Source organism: Anabrus simplex, chromosome 4 (assembly GCF_040414725.1).
Source record: "Anabrus simplex isolate iqAnaSimp1 chromosome 4, ASM4041472v1, whole genome shotgun sequence".
Taxonomy (NCBI): Eukaryota; Metazoa; Arthropoda; class Insecta; order Orthoptera; family Tettigoniidae; genus Anabrus; species Anabrus simplex.
The window spans coordinates 40257093-40276370 of record NC_090268.1 but is presented as its reverse complement, the minus strand read 5'-3'; the positions used below and the strand labels follow the sequence as shown (position 1 = coordinate 40276370).

The window sequence follows — 19278 nt, the reverse complement described above, 5'->3', positions numbered from 1 at the left end:
GGTACTGAGTGTCACGCTGTTCGCAATCGCCATCAACGGCATAGTTGCCGCTGCTGGGCCCGCAGTCGTTCCATTGCTGTATGTAGACGACTTAGCTCTACATTACAGCTCCGGAAGGGTGGCGTTTGCAGAGAGACAGCTACAGCAAGCTATTAACCGAGTCAACAGATGGGCCCTGCAACATGGTTTTCGATTTTCAGCAGCGAAAACCTCAGTTGTACACTTCTGTCGACGTCGGCCTGTGCATCCCGAACCAGAGCTCCGCTTGCGAAACAGTGTCTTACCAGTGGTTGACACCTGCAAATTCCTGGGTCTCCATTTTGATAAGAGACTTACGTGGCAGCCCCACATCCGTCAGTTAAAGGTTGCCTGCATGAAGAGACTTAACATGCTTAAGTTTCTCAGCGGCACTTCGTGGGGGGCTGACCGTGCGGTACTGCTACGATTTTACACGGCGACGGTCCTCTCCCGAATTGACTATGGAAGTGCGGCTTATGGCTCAGCATCAAAATCTACGCTGAGCCTTTTAGACAGTATTCACCATAGTGGAGTAAGGCTGGCAACGGGTGCTTTCCGTACTAGCCCCATTCGCAGCCTGCTCGCAGAAGCGGGAGTTCCACCTTTACGGATAAGGAGGCAGCAGTTACTTCTAACGTACGCTGCCAAAATTCGTGAAATGCCGCTACATCCAAGCTATCAATGCATCTGTCGCACCCAATACCACCAGCGGTGCCAAGACCGGCCGAATGCCACACGGCCGGTTGGGTTTCGGATTGATAGCTTGTGTCATGATTTGAATATTGATATCGGTGGTTGTCTTGAACGAACTCATAGCGAGGTACCTCCGTGGTTGTTTCCGCGACCGGATATACGTCTAGATCTGCTCCGTGGACCCAAGGTGAACACGGATTCCTCCGTTCATCGGAGGTATTTCCAGGACTTTGTTCACCAATATCCGGCCGCGAGACTTATCTTCACGGATGGTTCTAAAATCGGAGATAATGTTGGTTGCTCTTTTGTCATTGATGATATCAGTACGAAGATCTCGCTCTCTAAAGTATGTAGCGTGTATACTGCAGAGCTTTACGCCATCTTAGAGGCTCTGCAGTTTGCACTGCGTGACGAAAGAAGCCACTTTCTGTTGTGTACCGATTCGTTAAGCTCTCTGCAGTCTATTGAAACCTGTTTCTCGCAACACCCACTGGTGCAGCAGATACATGACCTTCTAGCCAGGTTAAGCGATACTAGCACCAGAATTACTTTCGCGTGGCTTCTAAGCCACGTTGAGATTGCGCGAAACGAACTTGCGGATGAAGCAGCAAAGGAAGCTGCACTTTTACCTCCAAGACCCGTCAATGTACCTGCTAAGGATATTTGTTCTCAGCTACGTCGAACCATCTTGGCGTTCTGGGAATCGGAGTGGCTAGATATCCGAACTCCCAAGAAGCTGAGAGCAATTAAGAAGACAACTACCGTGTGGCGGTCCTCTTTCCGACCTTCACGGAGAGAGGCCATAGTACTGTGCAGGCTGAGGATAGGTCATTTACGATCCACGCACTCTTATCTCCTAAAGAGGGAAGACCCCCCAGTGTTTTCTTGTGGTGCCGAATTCACCGTGGCCCACATCCTCACAGAGTGCGCCAATCTCTCTGGCCTAAGACGGAGCCTCGGCCTGCAGGAAACACTCGAACGCATACTAGCCGATGACGCGACTACTGCTGATCTCGTCATCCGCTTTATGTGCGACAGTGGACTTATCAAGGGTATGTAAATTACAAGTGTACTGTTACTCAGGGAACGTACGTTCCCTTTTGATACGTTAGTAATCCTTTCGGCCTAGTTTTATAATTATTTTTTTGTTTTATTTTGTACTGCGTTTCCAAATTCCTTTGTTGAATAAATAATTTTGTTTTATATTTTAAATTTCTTTTCCACTTATTTGTTCAGAGAGGATGATTACCTCGTTGTACTTCCTCTTAAAACAAAAATCACCACCACCACCACCACCACCACCACCAAGATCGCAACAGAGAGGGCAGCTCTCTCGGTTGTGAACACGGGACATCATTCTTTCCGACGAGATAGCTGTCATATCTCTTTGGATCGAATCGTATTGTTTATAGAGAGAAGAATATAAAATGGAGCCCACGTAGATCGGAGTGGCATTTTAAAGCTACAGGTGGGTTTTTAATCGGTTCAAACTTAGCCTATACTACCATCCTTCCTTTAATTTTGACGGCTAATATTTCAGGTATGGTAATTCTTGTTTTAAAATTAGTTCTACGATTCTCTCGTGGATTTTTTCGCTTTTATTCATAGCTAATTAATACGCATACTTTTGCTTTGCTGCTTGAATGGGCTGCGTGCTTGTTGTTTTTATTGTGATTGAGTTGTGTTGATAGCTGGGTCTCGGATTGATTTTAAGTATGTGCACTGCATTCTAAAGTGTTACGCCGTCAAAAGAACGCACGCCCCCGTGTCGACCTGAAGTTCCATTCGTGTCGTTCAAGGTGCGTAACCTGATGTGTTTATGTAAGACTACGGGATCCTCTCTGATCCCACTGCTGAATTGTTTGAGCCGTGCACACTGCTTCCGAGATGTATGAGACCTTTGTCCATGACCGTGAGAGTCATAGTATTTGAATTGGATTTCGACCATTAACTGGAGTCAAGCTCATATTGTTGCCGATACCGGTAATGTCTGAATGTTTGGGTGTGTGTTGGCGAGTGAGGGGAGTGAAAGGATCACGTATCGCTGGGCTCAATTTTCATTTTTGATCTTGTTTCTGTACCTTAAGCTTGTTTGGGATGCGGTGTTATTTATTTTAGCTTTGTGGCTACCTTGGTCGCTGCCTTGCCCGCGACGCCGCCATGTTTGTTTTGTTTATATTTAGGCTATGTGCATGCCTGTGTTTCTCTTTGGGTTTTGATCATTGTTTCTTTGGTCCAGAGATGTTCCCCCTCTGTGCCATTGACGATATGTACATTCCTTTGTATTATCTGCACAGGGATTTTTCTTCTCCATGATGCGTGGAAGCTTATCGTAGGGTAATTGTTGTGAAGATGGTGGAGTTTAAAGACGCGTATATGAAGGATGATTGTAATCTCGCGGAAGGAACGATCTAAATGTCCCGTGTGGATTATATTTGTATTAGCAGATAATAAAATGAGATTATTTTTGAAGCAGTGAGCCCGTCGTAGGTGTACTTTTATCTTGGAGTTGAAAAATGCCTTGCTCACGAATTGATGTTACCACATCAACTCAACAGACTCTGCTCATGTATGTATCCTTTGGTTATTTATATTTTTAAAGTGTTTGCTTCATTTCTTTGATTCTGTTTTTAATTTCATTATATCAATAAACCCTCATTAATCTTAATTTGAATTTCATTGCTAGTAGTATTAGGCCCATATTTATTTGCATTGGTAATAAGGGTCATTTCCAGTTCAAGGCTGTTTTATCTGGCCTTTCCTAGTCATGATCTATGCCTCATAATCTCCCGATGTGTGTGTGTATATGCTGGGGTATTGTTCTCGGTAAGGGAGGGGTTCGGTGCAGGAGTCGGGAGACCCCATATCGACATGTGGGGAGAGAGTTGGAGCTTCCCAGAACTTAATGCTTAAGACCTAAGCAAAACATCTGCTAGGCACACTGAATATCAATACTCTCGTGAAAACTGGTAAATTGAAACAACTGTGCTGAACAGATGTAATATCCTCATCCTTACTCTACAGTAAACTAGATATATTGATGAAGATGCTTTTGAGTCTGAAGGATACAGGATTTTCAAAGGAGAACCAGACATCAAAATCAGACAAAATAGTACAATACTTGGAACAGATTTTATGATTAAACAAAATCTAACAGAATCAATAACAAATTTCCTGTCACCATCAGAACGAAATTCAATTCTCTCATTTAGATCAGGAAACAAAGGTTATACTGTACTATCATCAATGCACATGCTCCTACCTATGAAGATAATAAAACTCCAGAAGAAGTTGAAGAATTTTGGAAAATGCTAGAACATGAATCACCCAAGATACCTCATCATCATGTTAAATTACTAGTAAGATACTTTAATGCACAGACTGGCAGAGAAAAGAAACACATAGACACAGCGGGCGACTTCCCAGCTCACAACCGTACAAATAAAAGCAGAGAGAGACTCGTGCATTTTCGCAGACTATTTGATCTTAAATTCTTGTCAACTTTTTTAAGAAGACTTGGTTCTCTCCAAATACACATTTAGGCTTGTATCAATCAGATCATGTGGCATTTATGAAACAGAACTTTAGATAAATCATGAATGTTAGAGTAAGAAGAGGACTTGAACATTGTCTATGACCATTTTCTGACAGAGATTAAAATAAAATCCAAACCAATACTTAAACAAATCCCTAAAATAGAAACACAAGTTTTATCAGGCAATAAGACTGAATTCATTAACGAATTCCATACTAAAAGTATGTGCAAATAGGAAGAGGTCAGAGATATCAGCAAAAGAATTGGGACAGCCACCAAGGAAAATGAAACACTGGTTGTGGAATACAACATGTGACACAGCGATCAAACACAGACTTGCAGCTATGGACTCAAGGAGAAAATCAGATGACTGGATTAAGAAATCAAAAAACAAACATACAAAATCATTCAGATAGAGGAACGTAATTACGATAAGAAGCAATTGGAAGAAATAGATGAAGATTTTAAAAAGAACAATACTACAGAATTCTACAAAGTATTTTTGGGAGGAAATACAAGGTTATAAACCAATGACCCTTTACTTCAAGGATTCAACAGGGAGACTGGTCACTAATAATAAAGACAACTGTGAGTTACTTGCAAAATACTAGGGATGGACGAACGACACTGCTGGATGTTTCGAAACATTCGATGCGGCACCGCGAATTGCTTCGAAGCAGTGTACCTTGACAGTGTCACACGATGGCATAGTGAAGCAGTGTGTCGGCACACGGCGGCCTTCCGTCTCGGACTGGAAGAGAAGCAGTGTTTCGCGATGGCGTAGTGAAACATGAGACGCTTCATAGCTAAGTTCAGTTCACCGAATAAAATGTTCCACATTCTGATAATGATAAAATATGAGGTTCATGAAATATTTAATGAGCAAATGTACAAAATACAGTATGATAAATAGATGATGTACAGTATTATACAATAATATACTGTGTTTGCTTGTTCACTATGATCTTACAATGATACTAAATTGGATCAGTTTTACAGTTAAAAGCACACTAAAACAGTACTTTATTTGAATAATTATAAAATGATTAATGAAGCTTGAGAATAATTCAAAATAGATATTCTGTGTACAATAACAAATGTAATCTAATCTAGTTACAAAAGCATAGTAAAATAGAAGTTTAAGTAAATGAACTAACTTCAATAATTATAAAATGAGTGATGAAATCTAAGGAGAGTTCAAAATCGGAATTTTACGTACATTAACAAGCAATCTAACCTAGTTACGAAAGCATAGTAAGATAGTTAAACGAAAAGAACTAACTTGAACATTTATAAAATGAATAATTAAATCTAAGAAGAATCCAAGGTCGGTATTACATGTGCAGTAACAGACTTGACAAACAGGAGCATCTTTCTGTCATAGTATGACCCTGCTTTGAGAATAATAATGTCCTTTTTCTGTTTAAAACAAAGACCTTACATTGCAGAATACACTGTTCTTTTAGTAACTTGACTGGTGGTTTGAAATGTGAAGCATCTTTCAACGAGTATCGGCTCATCTTCAGGGTGATATCACGCAGAGTGTTTCTATTGAGGCGAGAGGATAAACAAAGCACCGCCACTGTTTTGTAGCATTGATGTAGATGACGTGTACAGAACGACTGGAGTTTCTGTTCACGCGACATGACACATAAAGCAATCGCACTGCTTTGAAACAGTGAAGCATTGTTGTGTCGAGGCATCGAGACAGCTGATTGCGCCGGCTCAGTGTTTCAATGCATACACACACTGGCCAACTCTAATGCCAACTACTTGGTCTTCATGGCAGACAATGCTGAAAGCCTGCACTCTAATATCTTGGAGCCTGAAAAGAGGTGCAGCAAGTATGATTTGAAAACCAGCATATCTAAGACTAAAATGATGTTTGTACGGAAGAAACCTAAGAGGACTGAATGTCAGGTCGAGAATACAAAACTGAAACAGGTGGATCATTCCAAGCATTTGGGGCGTGTATTCCCTCAGGATGGAAGTATACTTGGTGAAATTGAACCAAGATACAGCAAACCTAATGGAGTGAGTTTGCAGTTGCGATCAACGGTATTCTGTAAGAATAAATTCAACATGACAGAAACTTCTTAATGATATGTGTTAATTATGTTGTTATGCAAGGGAGAAGTTGGATGAACTAAGGATATTTTATGAATAAGTTGGAAGTGATAGACATGAAAGCAGCGAGAATGATTGCTGGTACACACAGGTGGGAACAATGGCAGAGGGTGTAGGAATGAGGAGTTAAAGGCTAAATTAGGAATGAACTTTAAGGATCAATCTGTACACATAAACCAGCTTTGGTAGTGTAGGGTCATGTAAGACAAATGGAAGAGAAAAGGTAAGAAATACACAGGTAGATCAAGGTGATGATGATGCTTAGACTAAGTTTTTAATGATAAGAGGTGTAGAATTAAACGATGTCACAGAGAAGGCACATAGTAAATTCACAAAGGCTTGCAGACTGAATGTAATGTTATGTGATGATGTGTGGCCTCCTGAGGGGCCTGCTGAATTGGATGACATGCACATTTTAACAATCACAGCCACGAGGCGGGAATTCCATCACCCTATTACAGTGCATTATCCCCACTTTTATTCATCATTGTAATAGGTGAAATAATGAAAAGACTTAAGAAACTCAACAACAACTCAGTTTTTAAAATAAAAAATGCTATTTGTTTGGAGCGTCGACTTATAGAGATCTTTTTCCCCTACTTGCACCATGTGATACGAACCTGCGTGTAATTGAAATGGAGGAAGTGTAGAGTGTTGAATGTGGGGAAAGGAACGTTAAGGACGACACAACATCCAGTCCCCAGGCCAGGGATATTAATCATTTACAATTTTAAAACTCTGACCCAACCAGGAATCGAACCTGAGGCCGCTGGGTGACAGGCGGACGCGTTTTCCCCTACACCGCGGGGCCGGACAACTCTGAGTTTAAAACTTTTGCCTTTGCAGATGATGTGGTGATATGGGGCTGTAGTGAGGCCGAAGAAGAACAGAAGCCGAATGACGAATGCTATATTCCAGCAATTTGGTCTCAAGATAAACAAGTCCGAAACAACAGTGCTACTCTTGTGTATTAAGAGAGTTATTTCACACACATGAAACAAAATTTTATTAAAGGAGAACTGCAAGGATGTGCCACTTGCACATTAAACTCGAAGTCCAGCTTCTGCTGAAGGAAAAGTCTTTTCATAGAACAGATGGTTTTGTCACATAAACAGATTACTACAACAGTTGAGATATATACAATATTTACACATTGCCAGTACACAAACTAAATGAAGACTCGCTGAGGGAGAAATGTTGCATAGCAACGGACTTGCAAAGCCGAAGTGCTCATTCAAGAGCTGAAGATTTGAGAATCTAAAGTTTGGAGAGATGTCAGTGAGTCTAGAGGAAGAAACGTCACGAGCTAGCTTCAGTCCACCTGTTCAGTAAGATGCTTATACAGAGCATCCTCTGCGCTTCTGAAGTAAGGTACAACTAGCCGTTGGACGACTGACTGCCTTCTCGGCCCACTCACGGTGTCAGCTGGTCGCCTGGCCAGCTCTGCCAGTAAGAACTAGATACAAGCAACGCTGCGCATGGGATTCAAATACCGGCACTGCAACGGTTGCCTGTTAGTCGACAGAAGACTCTTACTAACATCACTCTGGATAGATCCAAGTTGGAACAAGTCCATCAGTTCCATTATCTTGGCAGTGTAGTAACAACAGATAGCCAACCATCTGCAGAAATCACTAGTTTATCATCTTATGAGAAAACTACTTTGAAATAAGCAAGATCCATTAATTTCAAAATTAGAACTCTACAGGGGCTTTTTTGTACCAGTTACCAAATAGTATTGAAACCTGCATCCAAACCAACAGAAATATCAGCAAACTACAAGCAGTAGAAGTGACGTTCTTAAGAACTATGATTCAGAAAACGAGGAGGGGCAAAATAAGAAACTATGAGATACGCCATTTGTCCAAATGCAAAAATCGCCTAGAGAGATCTGTGTCGAAGCCAGGCTGAAATGGTTTGATCATCTTAAAAGAATGGACCCACAAAGAACAGCTACAGTGTGGTTTGAGAAGGAAATAGAAGGCAAAAGATCAAGAGGTCGGCCAAGGGAGAGGTGGATCGATCAAATTAGAAATGATCTAATTGAACAAGGTCTGGATTTGCAGTAGTTTATGGAAAACCTCTACAAGGACAGAAGGAAATGGAGAGCACTCATTTTCTGCACTCGGAAAATTGGAGCTGGTTCAAGATAATGATGATGAGATGATGGTGATGACAGGGAGCTATAACTGGACAGTTATAAACCAATTATAAGATACTGCATGATTGGTAGACTGCAACAACTGTTAGGTTGCATACTATTTAGGATTTTATCAAGTGCAATGTACTAATGGCTACTGATTTGATAAGGGACTGGAACAGGGGCGTATTCTCCTTGAATGCAAGGCATTCATTGCATGCGTTACGATAACACAAAGAACTGTCTGATGTATGATTTTAGGTTGTCAAATATTAACGATTTCATCTCTCAGAAGTTCAAAAGGTCCATGCAACTGTACTGGTTCCATTGCTTGACTACGTGTGGTGCTGGTGTAGTCTCGCTGTCTACACCACTCTAGGAAGAAAGAGACAGCGAATGGAAGAGTTAAGGATGTAAGGGATTCAATCTTAAAATTGCATTCGGTGGCAGACGTAGTTCTGAAACCCTCCGAACGATGTCGCTGCAATTGAAACTTGGTCAGAATTTGTCAACTGGTCTCTTCGTACAGGCAATTTCCCGTCGGAATGGAAGAAAGGCTATGTTATTCCAGTGTTTAAGAAAGGTGACAGATCTTTATTTGTCAATTACAGACCAGTAGTTCTTCTTTCACTCATATCCAAAGTAGCGGAAAGAGTCGTATACAAAGCCGTGTACAGTGCAGTCAGTGGTTTAATTAATATTAACCAGCATGGGTTTGTCCAGAAACGCTCAACTACCACCAATCTTGCTGTGTACTCCCACTTCATATCTAGCGCTCTGGACAATTGCAAGCAGGTTGATGCCGTGTACACGGACTTTTCTAAGGCTTTCGACTCGGTGCAGCATAATGCTCTTCTGACTAAGTTGTCAGCATATGGCATTCATGGAAGCTTGCTTGAATGGTTTAAATGTTATCTTAACGAAAGAAGGTATTCAGTAAAATACGAGGGTATCATTTCTCGCCCTTATCAGCCTATGTCTGGCGTCCCACAAGGTTCACTACTGGGACCTTTATGTTTCCTTCTATTTATTAATGATCTGCCATCACAAATCCATTCGAGCAACTACCTGCTCTATGCTGATGACCTTAAAATCTACAGGGTAATTGAAAAGATGAGTGATTGCGAATTGTTACAGTCTGATATAAATAATATTAGTGATTGGTGCAAAAAGTGGCATTTAACCCTAAATATTTCAAAGTGCAGTGCGATATCCTTCACGAGAAAAATGCAAGTTAATGTATTCAATTATAATGTAGGGAATCAAGAAGTGAAGCGTGTTAATAAAATTAACGATCTTGGTATTATTTTTAGTAATCAAAATGGTCTATCTTTCAATGAGCATGTGTTAAATATCGTTAACAAGGCATTTAAAACGCTAGGCTTCCTCAAAAGAAATTGCAAGAGTTTTAAATCTGTTGTCCCATTGAAAACCCTGTATTTTTTGCTTATACGATTTAGTCTAGAGTACTGCTCTGAAGTGTGGATCCCCTCACAGCAATACTTAGTTAATGCCTTAGAGCGAGTACAGATCAGATTCTCAAAATGGATTAGTAAAAAGTGTTTGGGTATCAAGCTGTCATCGACAGATTATGATTTGTTTTGTACAAATATGTGTGTTGAGTCGCTTAGGACTAGGCGCAGGTATGTCAACGCACGTCTCATACACAAATGTATCGGTAATTTCCTTGACTGTCCCAATTTACTCCAGTTGCTACCAATTCATGTTCCTTCCCGCAATACCCGACAGGCTGTCACCTTTCACTTACCCAGGTGCAGAACGGAATCACACAGGAACTCTTGGTTTATGCAGGCCCTAAGATCCCTGAACGAAATTAGCGGGATAGTGGATATATTTCACTCGTCAGCTAGTGAAATTCGCAGACATCTTATGGACGCTTCATAGACAGAGTGTTCCTTGTATCTTGTTCTGCCCATTTAGTAACTGAAAGTTATACTTCCTTCCTTCGGTCATTTCAAAACATGTCTTTTTTCCTTCCTAATGTGTTTTGTAAATATGTATATATTATATATTGCTTATTTATAATTAGTGGTAGTAGTAAGTTCTGTTAATATTGTTATTATTTGAATGTATTATATCATCTGTAATTGGAGAATCAATAACTCTGTTGGTGATAAATAAACAAATCAAATCAAATCAAATCAAATCAAATCAAATCAAATCAAATCAAATCAAATCAAACCGTGCTACCCTCTGCCATCTGTTAGCAACTTGGAGAAAGTCGGCATCTTTACAGAGAACGGGACCCACAGATTACCCCCCAGCGAGAACCCAACGTGACGAAACTGACCAATGCCACTGGGGTGACTGACCTCCAGTGCTTGAGTTGTGGCTAACTATTGAGTTAATTCATTGTGTTTTCGGTGTTTTATTATATTTTGCGCACATGTGGTATTAACGATGAATGATTCTAAAACGGATATAATTGTAAATCAGTTTGAAAAGCCATTTACTGGCCGTTCGTTTGATGAAAAGATTCAAATAGTTAAAGCCGGGAGACCTCTACCTTCCCTCGTAAATTTCTTCTTCTTCTTCTTAATCTGCTTACCCTCCAGGGTTGGTTTTTCCTTCGGACTCAGCGAGGGATACCTCCTCTACCGCCTCAAGGGCAGTGTACTGGAGCTTCAGACTCTGGGTCGGGGGATACAACTGGGGAGGATGACCAGTACCTTGTCCAGGCTGCCTCACCTGCTATGCTGAACATGGACCTTGCGGGGGATGGGAAGATTGGAAGGGATAGACAAGGAAGAGGGAAGGAAGCGGCCGTGGCCTTATGTTAGGTACCATCCCGGCATTTGCCTGGAGGAGAAGTGGGAAACCACTTCGAGGATGGCTGAGGTGGGAATCGAACCCACCTCTACTTAGTTGACCTCCCGAGGCTGAGTGGACCCCGTTCCAGCCCTCGTACCACTTTTCAAATTTCGTGGCAGAGCCAGGAATCGAACCCGGGCCTCCGGGAGTGGCAGCTAATCACATTAACCACTACACCACAGAGGCGGACCCTCGTAAATTTAAAAACAGAAAAACAAGAATTGTGTACGCACGTTCAGTCCAGAAACTTACAGTAAAACTGTTTGGCTCTAGTTCACCTACATGTAATTAGGGCGAGTAGAATTGAAATTTACTTAATACATTGTGTTAACTGCATGGTTACTAGTTGCATGCCTCAGTGGAGATTCCAGGATACGCCACTGGACTGGAATAATATACCAAGGCAGATGTTCGATAAATTTCCAATTTCTCTGAAATTATTTAAGAAAAGGCTAGGAAAACAACAGGTAAGGAATCTGCCACCTGGGTGACTGCCCTAAATGCAGATCAGTAGTAGTGATTGATTGACTGATTGGATTAATTGATTGATTGATTGATTGATTGATTGATTGATTGATTGAAATTATGCTAAATATACTGATGGTTTTAGATAAAGTCATCTTAGTTTCTCTTAAATTTAAAAGAAATACATGAACTGATGATGCATCAAAATTCCACAGATCTGCTTATTTTCTGCCCTATGTTTTATATTACATGCTCTCTTTTTATAAATCGGTAACAATGTACTGAATGAAGTAAAAATGTGCATCCCATGAAATGGCACTACCAGATGGAAGTTTAAGGCATGTTGCATAAATTCCCCATTCACATACAAGAACGAGTGCCATGAAAAGATTGCTGGTGATGACAGTAACGAGTACTCTACCACAAGTAAACCGATGGGTCTTGGATACCTTTCACAGGATCCAGATTTTCTCTTTCGGCTCAAGTTCATTTAGCAATGTCATAATGTGATTTTTTTTTTTTTTTTAACCAATTACAGCACAAGGAAATTGACAGCCTAAATATTATACAAACTCTTCTAATTTATTAACAATGAATATGAAAAGGTTTTCATCTTGCATTGAAACCCCAGAAAAACAATATTCAGGGCTGCCAATGGTGAGGTTCGAACCCACCATCTCCTGAAAGCAAGCTTACAGCTACATGGCCTGTACCATGCAACCAACATGCTTGGTCATTAAGATATTTCTTTAGATAAGATTAGAACCAAGATACAATTAATAGCCTTAAATGGCAGGAGTGATTTTGCATCAGGGCTTTTAACTCTTCTTACTTGCATTTATGATAATTTAGGAACTCATTTGTTCAAAGTACTATAGCTTTCAAGAAGACAAAAAGCTTTTGCAGTGTACTTCAATGATAAGCAAGTGCTGGCTGACCAAGGCTTGTGGAGCAAAAGAAGAAAAGAATGGATTGAATAACATGCCAAAAAAGTAAGTAGTGGTAATAATATCTTATTATATATAATAGTATAAATAGTAATGTTTACTGTGTTTACTTTTTACTAACTTTTCTCTAACTTCTTAAGCCTGATGTCCTCTTGCTTCAATATACAGTCAAACCTGCCCTAATATACAGACATTTTTCCACGGAACCAATTTTATTTTACATAACACACGTGTTAAATAAGCCTCATTTAAGGGGACACCTTGAATTCCAGACAGCGAATATCGCCATTAGTCTCGTCCACTTGTCTTAAACGGACATTCTACACATTCTAGGACACTTTCTTTACACAGGGCTATGCTATTCTTTATCTTGAAATCATTCTGCAGACATACAGGAATTCCTTTTGAATGTTTGTACTATATTATGTCCCAGCAAAACAGAAACAGAAGGAATACGCAAGTAGCCGTGAAATTAATTGTTCTGTACAGGGCTCTTTCCAAACCTTTCATTAGGGTCACATTGTGTTCTAATTAGTGTACATTCTGAAAATTCTAGCTGCCTGGGAATGATACCCATGACTGTTTACTCACATGTTACCAAGGGATTTTCCAGCTTATCTTGCATCATTCTACTCATAACTCAGATTGTCGCTGATAAAGTTGAGGTCAGATAGTTCAGTTAAACTTGATAAGGAAGAGACTTTCATGTGCTGACTGTTGAGGTAGAAATTTCAAGCCCATAAAATACATTACGAGGGACGAGTGTGTTTAGATTTCGAGATGAGAAAAAATGAAGTCAAAACAGCTTTCGGTGAGAAAAGCTCCCTGAAAAATTAAACTGAAGGAGAACACAATTGTGCAGAATAACAATTATATTTTAAGTGAACGGGAGGAAAACAGAAATCAAGGAATGAAAAGAAAGTGGGAGTCAGTTTTTGCAGAAGTGAACATTGCAGTATATGAGTGGTTCAAATGTATTCTAGCAAAGAAACTATGAGAGTGGGCAATTGTTACAGAAAAAGTGCGAGAAATCTCAAATAAACTGAAAGTTGAGGTTAATTGTATAAATAATTTGTGTGTCACACTGAGTCGTTATTCCTTTTTCAAGAATATTGCCGTAAAGAAAAATGTGCTATACTTTCACATCCAGCTGAATGATTACTTTCCAAAGTTGTAAAGTCCCCTGTAATATCTCCCAGGCACATATTTAGTTAGAAATTACTTAGAATAATCAAAAAGATGTTCTTTGCCGTTAAAATGCTCTATTAATTTTTGCAACTTTTAGCAGACACCTTTCCTCACAGATATTTCTCCACCGAAGAGAGGTTGTGTTGTTATTGTTATTATTTTCTTATTGAAGATGTCAATGAGATTCGAACAACGTCCACCTGATAGCTAGGCGAGAGACAGAGATATCAGAATCATTCCCAAGATAAATTACAGGCTGTGAGTAGAGAATGTGGTAGTCTCACCCTGTTATTTTAAACCACTTTTAAAAAGAAGTTAAGACAGTTACGAGAGTAGGGAAATAACATCACCTAGGGGTACAATCGGGTTTGGAAGCTAGTACTCTGGTGTGAAGAGATTTAATATACGCTATGCAATGGATTATGAGATGTGATGCCTCAATGAACTAGTGGGTTAATGGGCTGAATTTAATTATATAAGCGACGAAGATTTAAAAGCCGGGAAGGCAGAATAAATTACCTGAGAATGAAAATATTTTAGCCCATATGTGAGGAAGCTTTGTATGTATCGGCTGCCTCAGTAAAGGAGCCGGAGATTTATGTGACAAAGTCACGCCCCCAAGGTCAGGGTGAGTGCCCTGCAGTGAAAAGGGAGCAATAATATCTTTTGTGAAACAAAAACATGGTGAAGGTCGGTTTACGGTGAGATTGGATTCCAAACATGCATTTTTTTTGGATTCGTTAGAAAATATATTTCCCTCATTTTAATTTGATCAGAGGTACGGTCATTGTTCTATTGCCATACAACCATTCTCTTGAATATGATAGGGTTTTCAGGACCCATCTTTGAAGTGCAGAGTCTGCTCATTTGAACCTCAACAGCTGCATCAAGCATGGCCAATAACATGGAATGGTCTCATGTTTGACTGGATTTATTGTGTCTACATTTGTATTGCTGTGTATTGTATAATTTTGTGTATGTTGATGATGCAGGTTCTGTTCTTGTGTCAGGAATTTATGTCCTGGATTCGAGTCCGAACCAGGGTAGTTTTGAGTTTTCTTGTGTATTCAGTTGGTATTACTTTAAGTGGTTTCTTTTTTGAGTGAGTTAAGTTTGTAATATAGGTCCCACCCAGACACACATAATAATCGAATAATAAATTTCCAGTGTTTACGGAACTATTTTAATAATTTGTACCGCACATACATGGTCATTGCAATAAGTTTTACTCAAATTGTACTCAGTCTTGCATTCTCAATCAAAAATTCACAACTATCAAAAGGTAAAAATGAATTAACATTAGTAAAAAGAAGTAACCTTGTGCTAAATGTACAGTGGACATGTTAAATTTGTATATTCATCCCAGTTAGTGACATTTTTCTTTGCTTCATTTTTAATCATCACCAAGAGTTAATAAACACCTTGTATTTTAAGTTGATATTGATTCTCATTCATCATAGTTAGATGCCACTTATTTCCTGCCCTTTATTGGCCTTTAAGTTTTACAATACCATCTAGCCTAAGACCCAGTATACGACCCTGATGAAAATGCCGGAGATCTTTGAGGGGAAGGGTGATGTGTGAAATACATACATACATCTCCATTATAAATAGTTATGCCTTTCAGCGTTCAGTCTGCAAGCCTCTGTGAATTTATTAATCGCCGGCACAATCCTCTATCTGTAACTTGTTATGTGGCCTCGCTTACTTCTCTATCTCTTATCTTTAAATTGTTAGAAACTGAGTCTAACCATCGTCATCTTGGTCTTTCTCTCTACGTCTCTTACCTTTAGAGTCCATTTTTTTTCTAGGTAACCTATCCTCCTCCATAAACCTCACATGACCCCACCACTGAAGCTGGTTTATGCGTACAGCTCAAGTTCATTCCTAACTTAGCCTTTATCTCCTCATTCTGAGAACTCTCTTGTCATTGTTCCCATCAGTTATAACAGCAATCATTCTCACTACTTTCATGTCTGTTATTTCTACCTTATGTATAAGATATCCTGGGTCCACACAGATTTCACTCCTGAGAGGCAAAGATGATCTGAAAACAGACCAATGTAAAGATAGTTTCATTTGGGAGCTGACTTCTTTCTTGCATAATACTGTTAATCACAACTGCGAGCTCACTGCATTAGCTTTACTGCACCTTGATTCAATTTCACTCACTATGCTACTATCCAGGGAGCACACACATCCTAAAAACTTGAAATTATCTACCTGTTCCAGTTTTGTATCCCCAATATGACATTCAATTCTCTTGGATATCTTACCTACTGCAATTTAGTCTCAGAAAGGCTCATTTTCATATACTATTCATCGGACCTATTTTCAAGTTCCAAAATATTAGACTGCAGGATTTCGGCACAATCTGTTATTAAAGCCAAGGTCACACAGAATGCTACGCCACGTACACTACGTACGAGATGTATGCTACGTTCCCTACCCCATGCGGCCACACAGAAAGCTGTTTTGTATGAGACTGTTCAGTCTTGGCCAAGATGTTGGCTGTTAGTGTCTCATGGGCGAGCTGAGACGACTCCGACAATGAACTATTGTTACTTTCTGTATGTAAGAGCAAAAGGAAAGGGGTGCATGGCGTTAACTTACAAAGTTTGGCGAATTTCATCATTTGATAAAGCAATTATGTAATGCTGAAGTTAAATTTAAAGAATATTTCTGAATGAATACGAAAAAATCGTAATGCATATAGTAGAGTACTTGATACTAATAAACTAGGCCTATAATTAATCATTATGATCATGTGTTTGCTTGAGGTAATCTACAAAAAAAGAATGCTGTTAGTATAATGATACATACAGATATGGATAGAGAATTGGTGCTACCCACTCAGCATTTGGACATTTATCCCACTGTGTTTTCATGAATAAGGACCTTACAATGCATACCAAGATCATGGCTTACCATGCTGTTGTCATATTAACACGGCTTTATGGTTGTGAAACTTGGACCCTCTACCGTCAGGATATCAGAAAGCTAGAGTGTTTCCATCTGCAAAAACTTGGTTCCATCTTGAACATCAAATGGGAGGACCATGTCACCAACCTTGCAGTTCTTGAGAAAGCACTGAGGCACCATCACTGGCCACCATGTCAGATGGATAGAGCACGTCCAGTGCATGAGCTAGACCACGCTTCCTCTTCAACTCCTGTACGGTAAACTCTGCTCTGGCACAAGACTTCATGAAGCCCCTTTGAGGCATTTCAAAGACCAGCTAAAGCATACTATGAAAAGATACATTTGCTGAGAATCGTATACTTTGGCACCACACTGTTTCTACAACGGTTACCGTGTTTGAAGAAGAACGACGATGTGAAGAGGATAAAGGACAAGCACGGAAGCTCCGTCAAGCTCAGCTCTGCCCTCCCCCAGCCAGTCCATGTGATCTGTGTGTTTCATGCCAAGATTGGACTGCTAACTCATCCGAAACAAAGCATTGCGAGTGTGAGAATGAAAACTGCTGAAGAACATGTTTACTCAGATACAAGATGCAGCGACACTGATGACTACATACAGTATTTCTTACTTTTTTTTTTTTCATGTTTTCATTACAAATTTCAAATTTTGAAATACATATACTTGGGTATTTTTTACTGTATTTAGTACATCCAGGCCCTAGTCATGAGTCTTTCGCTTATTCTGGATGGGAGTTCCATTTCCTTCTATTTTTTTTCCCAAAAGGAAACGTATTCACCTCCCTAAATAAGATTGCTTCATCATGAGAGCAGCACACAAGTCGCTCTACAGCTTATCCTCAAGCAAAAAAAAAGAATCTCACACTTCCCACCATTGAGCCCATTTGTCACTAACAGCTCCCCGACAATACAATCCTGCTCCCTTTACTTTCAGATTGCCATAGGACACTACTGTGTGTCAGGATCTGCTGATATTGTCCCTTGGGGCCCCATCTGTGAGATCTTTTAACAAGGACCATGCAGTATGGCAGCTGTGATAAGAGAGAGTAGTTTGTAGCTAGTTAAACAGAAGTCTAAGCTCATAAAAGTTGGAACTGAAAACTCTGTAGATGCATTTTACTATAAATTGTGTTGAGATGAGGAAAGAGGATGAACTGAAAATTGGCAGAAGAAATTTGCAGCAGAGAAGTCCTTCCACAAGGAATTTCACTTCCACTGCTTAGCAGTAACCAATCAGAGAGAACAATTGACAAGAAATGTAACAGAAAACTATAACTTACCGTTGAATGTCTCCAGTATTTGATGAGTTCTATGATATCTGTACTGGGAGCGTAGAGCAAGAAGTCTCGCCATTCATCAAAACTGATGTTTAAACTGCCGTCCTGATCCATTCTGCAAAAAGTAACAGTTAAATGTAAGTAACAGTAATAAGATGAAACCAGATAATCTAGTGGCCCCTTCGAGCTTTGTAACAGAGTCCTGCATCTCAAAAGAATTTTCCATCCTAATGTAATTGGCTCCAATGCTGGTCCACAAATCCAGTAATCATATAAAATTCTGTAAATGTAAACTCGTATCTGTTAGTCAGATAAGTGTTTATTCAACTCTGCTAGAGGCTGTAACTTTGATTCCTGCAGTCAAGAGGGAATTAAGAATGACCTGAGGAATTCGGGAAAGGAACTGGTCACTCTACCACATACATATCTCAGCTAAGGGAGCCTCCTGGTTTTTCTCTAGATTGAGATGAGAATCACTTACCAGTTAACCAATCTCAACATATTATTGCAACTTACCTTAGAAATTACGCTTGCTAAAAAATAGTTAAGTGCTAACAGAGTTACCTATTTTTTTGTAAGGCAGACCAAAACACACACACAACAAATAATTTTTAAATCTGGAGCAGAAACAGGCTTGGAGATTAATTAGCCCTACCTTGGCCACCCCTTTCCACCTATCATTAATACCGGCTCACTCCATCTACAGCACCAACTGTCGGGCTGAGTATAGTAGCTCTGGCAATAAAGCATTATCTTTCAGAATTCAAGTTGATGTGTTTGATCCCAGCTCAGTCAGCTGGTATTTGAAGGTGTTCAAATACATCAGTTTCATGTCTGTAGATTTACTGCACATTAAAAAGAAAACTCCAGTGGAACAAAATTCTTGGTATCTACAAAAACTGCAAAAGTACTTAGTAGGACATAAAACCAATAACATTATTATTGTAGACTCTGCAACTGCTGCCACGCACCCCTGCCCCTAACACACTCAAGCCATCATCATAGGTGACATCATCATCATCATCATCATCATCATCATCATCATCATCATCATCATCATCATCATCATCATCAATCTTCATCTTTTCAGAACCTACCAATTCCCTCCAGAGCACTT

The 19278-nt window shown here is 39.8% G+C and overlaps 1 protein-coding gene across 1 annotated transcript in view; it reads right to left on the bottom strand.

The window, feature by feature from the left end:
- SCaMC (Short Calcium-binding Mitochondrial Carrier) overlaps nt 1–19278 on the bottom strand; it is a 513715-nt gene that overhangs the window by 414114 nt on the left and 80323 nt on the right. Inside the window, exon 4 of the mRNA XM_067145049.2 lies at nt 18165–18276. Within this exon, the coding sequence (XP_067001150.1) occupies nt 18165–18276 (112 nt within the window). The remainder of the gene's footprint in view (nt 1–18164; nt 18277–19278) is intronic.